The sequence below is a fragment of the Oryzias latipes genome, chromosome 13 (genome assembly GCF_053564925.1).
Source record: "Oryzias latipes strain Hd-rR chromosome 13, Olatipes_Hd-rR_3.1".
Taxonomy (NCBI): Eukaryota; Metazoa; Chordata; class Actinopteri; order Beloniformes; family Adrianichthyidae; genus Oryzias; species Oryzias latipes.
Window position 1 is genome coordinate 19,478,752 of NC_136249.1, and position 10,181 is coordinate 19,488,932.

Below are 10,181 nucleotides of genomic sequence, written 5' to 3' on the forward strand. Positions count from 1 at the left end.
GTGTATTGTATTATATTTAAAAAAATGAATACATTAATAAATAAAAACGCCCCTCTCACCCTTCCGCGGGTGGTTTCTCACCCAGGCTCAGGTCCTCTACCAGAGGACTCACTTCTCCAGTTCTTCTCTGAGTCCCTGGTATTTCTCCAGTTTCTCATGTTCCTTCTTCCTGATTATCCCATCGCTTGGCACTGCCACATCCACCACAACGGCTTTCCTCTGTTCTTTATTCAACACTACAATGTCTGGTTGCTTTTCCATTTCCATCCTATCAGTCTGGATCTGGAAGTCCTACAGGATCTTTGCCCTTTCATTCTCTACCACCTTCGGAGGTGTTTCCCATTTTGACTTTGGGGTTTCCAGTTCATATTCTGCACACATGTTCCTGTATATTATTCCAGCCACTTGATTGTGTCGCTCCATGTATGCTTTACCTGCCAGCATCTTACACCCTGCAGTTATGTGCTGGATTGTTTCAGGCGCCTCTTTGCACAGCCTACACCTTGGGTCTTGTCTGGTGTGGTAGATCTGAGCCTCTATCGCTCTGGTGCTCAGGGCTTGTTCCTGAGCTGCTAAGATGAGTGCTTCAGCGCTGTCCTGTAGGCCAGCCCTTTCTAGTCATTGGTAGGACTTCTTAATATCAGCCACTTAAGTTATGGTCCGGTGGTACATCCCATGCAGGGGTTTGTCCTCCCATGAGGATCTGTCCTCCAGCACTGTATCCTCTGCTCTCCATTTCCTGAGACATTCACTGACCACACTGTCAGTTGGGACCTTGAGCTTGATGTATTCATGCATCTTGGATGTTTCATCCTGGATAGTGGCTTCTACACTCACTAGTCCTCGGCCTCCTTCCTTGCGGCTAGCATACAGTCTCAGGGTGCTGGATTTGGGATGGAACCCTCCATGCATGGTGAGGAGCTTTCGTGTCTTAACATCCGTGGTCTGTATCTCTTCCTTTCGCCATCTTATAATTCCTGCAGGGTATCTGATAACTGGCAGTGCGTAGCTTTTTATTGCCCGGGTCTTGACCCTGCCATTTTGGACTAATAGTTAATTTAACTGTTTGCAGCTCTTCAAAGAATTTGATAACAATGTTCATGCTTTTTGAGAAAAAATAACTTTTTATTGCAGCATCAGTATTAGCTTAAGTTAAGTCAATGTCTTTTAACATTTGAAGGGGCATGTTCTCTGCAAATGCAGTATTTCTCTTTTGCACAGTTTGAATGAGCCTTCCATCATTGGCAGATGAAGATCTGCCTTTAGGTGCCTATTTTGTCCAAGAATATAGACTATATGTTACAGTCCTGGAATCGAACAGAGATCAGGACAGTAATACCCTTAATTACATGGCCTGGGTGTAAATGTTTGATTGAAGGAACTTTGAAATTAATGAATGTGGTGCAGCTTGAACTTCACAAAAACAAAGACTCAAAAATAAATCACAAGTTAGACATAATGTTAGCAGCAGACTTGTATTTGTTTTTGTTCAAAGTTGTCCATTCATTTTTAAAAGTTTCCCCCATAGTGTCATTTTCAATCCACTAATAAGAGGAGCAACAACTTTGAGTGACACAGCTATGCTTCGTCAGGACTTTCAACCCCCCCCCCCCCCCCCCCAACTCTTTATTCCTTAGTGGGGCTACAGTCAGGAACTTTTCTTCACTCTTTCTTTGTTTTTCTTTCCCTTTTCGATTCTTTACTCAACTTTTTCTTTGTTCCCATCTTGATAAAACAACATTTCTGTAAACATCTGAAGGGTTAAGCACCAAGGAGTGCTGGAATGACTGGGTGAAGGAAGGAAGAGGAGGAGGATGTGGAAGAGGTACAGAGAGAGAGGCTGGGAGATCTGGCTGCAGGTCTCACTGCTGGATGCGACGCAGTGACTGGACCTGGAAGGACTGAGCGTGGGAGCCCCACTCTCTGTAATGTTTGTACTCGCCACCGTGGCGATCACATTCCATGATGTACTGGTAACCACGGTAACCTGGAAACTGGTAGCACACCCAGCTGGATAAGAAGGAGAGACATCACTAGTTAGGGAAAACAAAGTGGAGGTGTTCCCAGTAAGATATGATTCACATTCAGATCAAAAAAGCAGCAAGAAGACAAACCTGGGATGGCTACAAAACATTTAGTATCTGCAGCTCTTGGAATTTTTGAGTTGTCAAAATTTTGTATCCTCAGTTTAAGCCAACACAAATCCCCAATGCAAGGTCCTTATAGAACTTAAAAGAGTTTTTGAGTTGTTTTCAAATAAAGACAAACTTTTAATGCAAAAGCATGGACAGTCTTAAAGAATGTGGTTTACTTATTACTCTTATCTCAGAGAAAAAGTATATAAAAAGGTGGGCTCTAATGTGTTGTTTACATCAAAGTAGTTATATGATACTTATTGATTCCACAAAGATCATGCCCATTTGAAGATATGCTTTATAATGTGCCTCAATATTTTAATGAAGTCATAACCCTGGAAAAAAGGGGGAACGTCTAATTTATTTTTAGCTTGAGAAAACACTATTTACTAAAACACAGGGTTAAAGCTGCATGAGTTAAGTTCTAAATAAAAATATTCAAAAAACAAAGTTCACTATAGACCTAAATGAATAGCCTGGTTCTGGTTCTGGTGGGAAAATGAAAGTAACAAAAGTAGAACTTTGCTGAAAGGCAAAAAAAAATTCAATGCAAAAAATGTGCCATATTTAAATATCAATAAATTATTTTTGCATGTTTAGACAGCTTATCCCAGATTTTTTTTATTTTATGTGAAGGTCTGTCCTTTGGTTTTTAAATTTGAGCGACATTTTCATTCTGTAAAGCACTTTGTGTTGTTGAGCCGTGACAAATGCTTTTTAAATAAAATTTGATTTGATTTAAGTTGATATTTGAAAACAATTTAGCGTGCAACAGTGAGTCGTGTTAAATGTACTGGATATGTATTCATGGCAGTTCACTCACGCGCCACTCTGAACTTGCATGGACCCGATTTCATTGTTACTCCAGCCCATGGCCTGAAGAGAGGGGTAGTCATCATTTATTTCCCACTGCCGTCCCATGAAGTTCTCGCTCTCAAACACCACCATCTTGGACTCCTTGTGGTTCTGTGTGGTCAGAAGACAGTCTGTTGTTAAATGTTGGTAATACAAAGGCAGTTTTGGACACATAAGTAAAAAAGAAATACATTTGCACAGAGTGAGAGTGATTGCAAATCTTTTCCTTGTTTGACAAAAAGTTTGCATAAAAAAATTATTTTCAGGTGCAAACAGGAAAATGAGAGTTTAGAAATGCACCGCAGAGCAGATGGGGCGGAAGGACATCATCCTCTCAATGTGGTAGGCGTTGCTGCCACTCCATGACTCCCAGTGAGGGTACTCCCCCCTCTCCAACACAAACTGCTGTCCACAGAAGCTCGAGTGCTCATATCCTGCCCAGCTGTCAAAGAAAAGCACACATTCACATGCACAGAACTTTCATTTTTTAAGCACTAGAAATTTTTTTTTCAAGCTGCATGACTTAACTGGTGAGTCACATGCAGATTCTAAGTACGTACCAATATTCTTTTTGATCCCTAAATTCTTTAAAACATTTTTAAAAATACATGGATTTTGACACATTTTCTGACTTACGCTCCGCACTCCACCTTGAGAGAGCGGATGTTGTTGACGCCACACTCCATAATGTTCTGGCAGGCTGAGGTAAACTCCAGACGTTTGCCCTGGAAGTTCTCCTGATCATAAACTGTGATCTGCGAGGAGCATAGAGCAAAAAAATCCATACGTGAGCCAGACATATTTCAGTCACATGTGGATTCAAAGTGCAGGTGTTGTGAGAAATCAAACCAGGCATGAAATTGAAAAAGACCAGTCTGCCTTTTGTTTATGGTCCATGACTAGACATGAACCTTACCTTCCATGGTCCCAGTGGGTTTGGGTTGTTTAGAGCCATGCTACTGTGAGTCCCAGTATTGATTTACCTTCAAAACAAACAGTAGATATATAAAAAGAATGACAAGCTGCAAGAAAAAAGCTAAATGAAACCACTTTCTTCAGTGGAGAAAATACCATTTGTCTTAGTAAATCTTGAACTCATGCTGGTCTTGAGATATTTTAACTCTATCTGTCCGTTTTCCATGCATCTCTGTTTTAAATAGCTTCCAAAAGTTCATCACCCAGTAAAATTATGCAACTTGGTTTACAGAAAAAACAGTCACTTGTATTGGAGCAAATCTTCAAAGCTTGATTCAATGCATGCCAGCTCTGTCAGTATGTCAGCTCGTTTGCATCTCTGAGCTCAGCGTATAGGTTGTGACTCAGCAGAATGACAAAAGGTAGGGAAGTGAAAAAAATGACAATGGTCTGAACACTGAGGATGGAGATAGAGGGCTTACCTGACCGGCCCCAAAGAAAATTGCTGTTCAGTGCTCACAGGGGGCTCCACTAAAACGATGTCCAGATCCGGAGAAAACTGACCTATTTATACATCCTGGTGCTGAAAAGCAGCTGGGCCTGAGGGTTCGAGGTGAGAGTCAGCACATTGCTGTCCCAGTTATTGTCCAAAGCTGAGCTGCTGGGCTTTAGCGACCCACAGCAGGACTGGACAGAGGGCACGGTGCCCAGTGCAAATAAGCAGAAGCTCCAAAGGATCCATCCAGTGGGCTGCCCCAAGTCCCAGCATAATATAGCCTACAAGAGCAGGTTTCCACAGTTTTATAAACCCCATTTGTCGAAGTCAGAGAGAAAATATACAGATGTATTTCTTCAACTTAAATTAGTAAATATTGTAAACTTAAAATATTTACTTAGCATGTACATTTGGTCCAAAAAGATCTCCAATAAACAAGCAGGTCTGAGCAATTCTGTGTCTGCCATGCATCAGGTCCACTTGCCTGTTCCCAAATCAGTGGTACCTCGCCGTCTCACTCACATGTCATGTCAAGTCATGCACTCGCATTGTCACAGACAGAGGCAGAAAGGAAACGTCCTGTTCATGCAATGGCACAAAGCACGTAAAGGAATTCACACACATACATGGCAACGCTTGCCATGTTGAGGAGAAAATTGAAACCCAGGAGGATCTTTTTTTTAAATGGTGCCTTTTAATTCCAAAATAATAATTTTCATTTTCTTTGTCACAAATGCTTTTAATTACTCAGTATCAAGTCCTTGTAGCAAAACTCAATGAGTAAAAAAGTGTTCGGAATTTTCAAAAAATTGAAGTGAATCGATGGAAAATATAAAATGAGACAACATTTATAGAACCATTACATTCTATAAATTTATTTTATAAATATAGTTTTAGTGTCTGCCGAAAAATTGTAAAAAATAAATAAATACAACACAAGTGCTCTCTTTAGAATTTTTTGTACAATAATGCCCTAATTAATCTTTGTCTCCTTTAAATTACAGTGCGGCTTTCCCCATTTAGCCTTGAGATTTGTAGATTTACACTTTAAAACCCAAAGAGTTGCTTAGGAAAGGTTAAAGCCCAACGTCACCACAATAAAAAGGCTTCTAATTCACACTGGAAGGGACTGTGAAGGTGGTGAATTTAATGCTGAATGCAAAATTTGTTGTGGGTTTTTCAAGATACTGTGATTTAAGTTTTGACAAAAGACAAACATCAGGTTTACAAGGAAACAGAGGAAATAACAATATCCAAGCAAGTGCTTTTTTCAGGAAAAAAGGCCCCCGCTGCAATTTTTTGGAGTTTTTTTTATTATATCTCAAATGTAACCAAACTCTTATGGCACAAAAGCTGATTGCATCACTTCTCTTTTATGATTCGCCGATTTGATGCCAAACAGCATACATCACCAAGATTTGAATCAGCTGAACCAAAACCCTCATTTGTAGGGAGACCAGCCCAAGAAAAGCAACAAACACTGAAACATATCACCTGGTTCTGGTGTAAATAAACATTAAAGGTTGAAGCCTTTCTTTTTACAAACCACAGAAAAAGAGTTTTAGGAAGAATATGAATAAAACTTGATTGATAAAATGTTAACAGTAGAGTGGAAAAGAAGCACTGTTGCATGTAGAAGTCAGTTGCATATCCTCATATGAAGTGTGAGCTTCATGCATCTACAGTTCGAGCCTGTCTAGCACCATGGTATTCCGTCCAATGCTTCCCTGTAGGAACAAAAGAGATTTAAAGTGTTTGTACAGTCAGCACATTACATACCCATGGCTCAACGGCTTACTGTGTGCACCAAGAGTAAGAGGAGAAAAAAACACAGAAGCAAAAGACTAAAGTAACATAACAGAAGAATTTAGGGTTTGAAATAGACCAAAAGAATTGAAATTCAGGAAAATGGAAGCCCCCACAGTGCGAGATGCCCACAACAGTATCCGTGCTTTGGTGTGTCTACATGTGTGTGTGTTAGTGTGTTAGCGTGGGAGCTAGCAAACTTTCTGCTGATTGCAGTCACTATTCAGCCACAACAGTGGGGAACAATGCAGCATTCAGCTTCATCAGCACAACTCTCCAACAGAGAAGCAGAGTGACCTTTGACTCATCACTGGGGTCCAAACAGCCCACAGCCAATGAGATGTGATAATTTTACACCTATAGAGCCAGTCTCGATGTGAATGTATATATATATATATGTCCACAGACAAGGCCTGCGTCCATCCCTCTCTCCAAAGATCTGCTTGTTTCAACCTTCAGTTGTAACTGTAAGTGGCCTCCTAACTCTGCTAGACTCTCTGGACTTTCAGGGGATTATCGTGGCTGCAAATCTGCTCATTTCTGTACCCAGGAGAGGACTGTTTTCTCTTTAATCCCAGTTTTGGATTTATCACTTGGATTATTGGCATAAAATTCAGCAAGATTTAATTTGATGTTTCAGATTTCTTTGCATGTTACCCAGAGGTAAATTCAGTGAGGATAATGAAGGTTTTCATTTATTTTGCTTTTTCTGTAGAAAAAGAATAGTTCAAGATTGATTTGGCAGGTCAGTAATCTTTATAAATATTTCTTTTCACACATGTTGCCAAACATGTAGGATGTAGCCAAACCTTGGGAGTCTTTATTTGTTTTTTCACATTGAAAGTAGTGCTCAAAAATGGTGGAGATAATGAGGATGAGCAGGGAATCATGTGAAGAATTAATTCTCCTTTTTGCGGGAAATAATATGTGTATATTTAAATAGTGGGCCTTTAGATCTTCTATTTGACTAAATGCGCTAAAGGGAGAAATGGAAGTAGGAACTCTTATAAAAAGCTCCTGGTATTCAATCCATGCAATAAAGTTGTGTGCCAGTTTTCTCGTGTTCAGCATCATACATTAGCTTTTTATTGAGTTTTTTAAATTTTCTCCTTATATAATTACTTGTTTCCCAAGATAAAATCTGAAGTTATCTGAAAAGGAGTTTACCCAGACACTCTGTGAAGAGTATCTTGCATTATCGAAGTGATGAACTTCTCTTTTTTTTTAAACAGTTGTATTAGTTATAACTGATATTGTAACCTTTTGTTCTTTCCAGATCTTATCATGTCTCACTCAGGTGCTCAAGGTAGTATTGGCAGCCATCCTGCCATAGGGCTGCACAACTATAAGGTACCTCAATGTTCATTTTGCACCTTGAAAAGGTTGTTAAATGAAAAAAAAAATGTTGAAACATAAATTTTATACTGATGCCTTTGTCATATTCTGTTTGGCAGATATACCTCTATGAATATGAGAACTTTCAGGGCCGTAGGATGGACCTGTTTGGAGAGTGTCGTAACCTGTGTGAGAAGGGTTTTGATAGAATTGGCTCCATTATTGTCGAGTGCGGACCGTAAGTCCCCCATTTTCTATATACATACCAAGGCAAAAACACTGCAAAAACTACTTTCCAAGCTAATTAAAATGCATCTCATTCCAACTTTGTAGCTGGGTGGGCTATGAGCAGCAAAACATGACAGGTGAGATGTTCATGTTGGAGAAGGGAGAGTACCCACGCTGGGACACCTGGTCCAACAGCTACAGGTGTGACCGCATGATGTCGCTCAGGCCTGTGCAGATGGTAGGTTGTCTTTAGCCTGTGAGGTTTCATTGTTCTGCAGCTTCACACATTTTAGCGCTACTGTTGCCCTAGTTATGATCTGATGTTACATGCATTCAGGGCAAATTAGATTTGTAAGCGCTGATTTCTATTAGGAGGTCATTTTATCCCTGCTCTGACAATTTTTTTTATTTTTCTGTAAAAGTCTTTTAGACATCCCAGTATCAGTGTTTAGCTATGACTTTTTGCTTCCATGTTTGTTGTTTTTAAACAGCATATTCTCATATTGCATTTTTTTCCAGGACCCACAGGATCACAAGATTTGCTTGTATGAGTGTGCAAACTTTGATGGTCGCAAGATGGAAGTGTGTGATGAGGATATTCCGAGCCTGTGGTCTTACGGCTTCCAGGATCGAGTTGGCAGCATTCAGGTCACAGGAGGAACGTGAGTAATTTCTGTGTGTCTCCTGGTTTAGAGCATAGAGGTCAAAGAATTGACGGAAAACCTGTGTGACACTAAAAAAAAACTGGAAAATAGTCATTTTAATGATTAAAAATTTTAATTGCATTCATAAGAGAAAAAATGCTGGCTTTTAAAGGGTTTAAAAATGTAAAAATAAAGTGAATTAAAATAATAAAAAAATGATGGATGGCTACTTTCCTGCATAACCAAGTTGTGTGAAAATGGCTTCCTTTGTTTTTCTCCACTTCCTCTTGTAGCTGGGTTGGCTACCAGTATCCTGGCTACCGTGGCTATCAGTATATATTTGAAATGGGCTCTTTCAAGCACTGGAATGACTGGGGAGCCCAGCACCCCCAGATCCAGTCCATCCGCAGGGTCAGAGACATGCAGACGCACCGCCGGGGGTGCTTTGAGAAGACCATGTAGACGAGTCCAGAGACAGGAAGCAGCAGCTTCTTTATGAAATTGATCGTCGCTTTTCCCAGCAGCCAATCAACAAACGGGTGTCACTGGCTTCACTGGTCAAGTTCTTAAGTATGTGGATTTGTGCTATTTGTATACAAACCTCATACAAAAGTATTATATTATATTTATGAAAGGGAGGGTTATGGGGATTAAAACACCCTAAGTAGTTTTTCTTTAGCTTAGTTTGTTTCTATTTGCAATCAAATTATTACATTTTAATTTGTACTGACCTGCTCATGTGTTTGACACTAAAATGATTCCACAAATCAGATGCTTCTCCCCTGTGATCAACAATTTTGAACAAATGGACTCAATCTTTCCTCTGCTGGATACCATGGACAGCTCTTGGCCCTTGCAGTAAGTTTGTAATGCAGGAGGAGGCGCTATATCCTCATCACAAAGCACCACTGATTTATAGATGAACTGGGATTGGGTAACTAACCAAACTCTTCATGGCCTTGTGATGTGGGGATATCAGTATTATCCCAACAGCAGGTTTCAGCTCATTGACAGAGCTGTTCACAAGCATTTCACTTTTTCTCAGGGATGCTGGCATCTGGAAATCCCTCCAATGGAAATAAATACAAATGATACACCTGAAAATTTGGCTTTGTGTTTTCTTTGAAAGGGTTAATGTGCTCTTAAAGGAGTTGTTCTAAATATTCAAATAATTTAAGTTTAAAATTTTGCATTCAAAATCCTTTACAGCGTGAAACACCTGAATGTTGGTCGAAGCGATTCTTAATAGAAATTTCCTTTTTTAGTTTTTAATGCATCATGTTTTTGTTGTTTACTTGTTTGATTAAAGGTTTCACCTTTTCTGATTGCACGGTTTATTTAATGAGTTTAAAGTACATATGATCTTATGCTGCACAGCAATGGATAGCTGCCCAGAGGGGAGTTTCTGAAACATATAGATGTGTATTTTTTATATACTTTTTCTACTGGATCATAAACCAATGAATTCACGTTTATGTTCAGGTTAACTCAACAAAGTAGACTTAAACTCTTAGAAGAGAAAATGCAATTTTTGTCTTGCGTTGCTTAAAAACTTGCAAAAGAGCACATTAGCTGCATTGGTATGATTCTGTCAGGAACAGGAAGACTTTTATTTTGAAAGGAAATCATACAGCTTCTTTCAAAAGTAAAAAACAAATTCGCATTTTGAGAAAATGCTAGTTTCTCTTTATATTTATGTTTTTAAATATGCCAAATATATATATATATATATATATATATATATATCATACAAATTATTAAAACAAT

The 10,181-nt window shown here is 39.3% G+C and overlaps 2 protein-coding genes across 3 annotated transcripts; one reads left to right on the top strand and one right to left on the bottom strand.

Moving 5' to 3' along the window:
- Positions 1-1,459: 1,459 nt before the first annotated feature.
- Positions 1,460-4,511, bottom strand: cryba1a (crystallin, beta A1a). The gene is made up of 6 exons (XM_004075443.4): positions 4,388-4,511; positions 3,907-3,973; positions 3,627-3,745; positions 3,291-3,432; positions 2,959-3,101; positions 1,460-2,010 (listed from the first exon to the last, which is right to left on the bottom strand). Exons 2-6 carry the CDS (start codon positions 3,943-3,945, stop codon positions 1,863-1,865), a joined length of 591 nt encoding a protein of 196 aa, XP_004075491.1. The 5' UTR covers positions 3,946-3,973; positions 4,388-4,511; the 3' UTR covers positions 1,460-1,862.
- Positions 4,512-6,516: 2,005 nt separating this feature from the next.
- crybb1l3 (crystallin, beta B1, like 3) lies at positions 6,517-9,518 on the top strand. 2 transcript variants are annotated; one of them, XM_004075441.5, is made up of 7 exons: positions 6,598-6,674; positions 6,923-6,952; positions 7,484-7,557; positions 7,662-7,780; positions 7,876-8,008; positions 8,290-8,432; positions 8,708-9,518. In XM_004075441.5, exons 3-7 carry the CDS (start codon positions 7,492-7,494, stop codon positions 8,874-8,876), a joined length of 630 nt encoding a protein of 209 aa, XP_004075489.1. In that variant the 5' UTR covers positions 6,598-6,674; positions 6,923-6,952; positions 7,484-7,491; the 3' UTR covers positions 8,877-9,518. The 2 variants fall into 2 exon arrangements, with proteins under 2 accessions (XP_004075488.1, XP_004075489.1); XM_004075440.4 differs by lacking the exon at positions 6,923-6,952 and having other exon boundaries at positions 6,517-6,674.
- Positions 9,519-10,181: the final 663 nt, after the last annotated feature.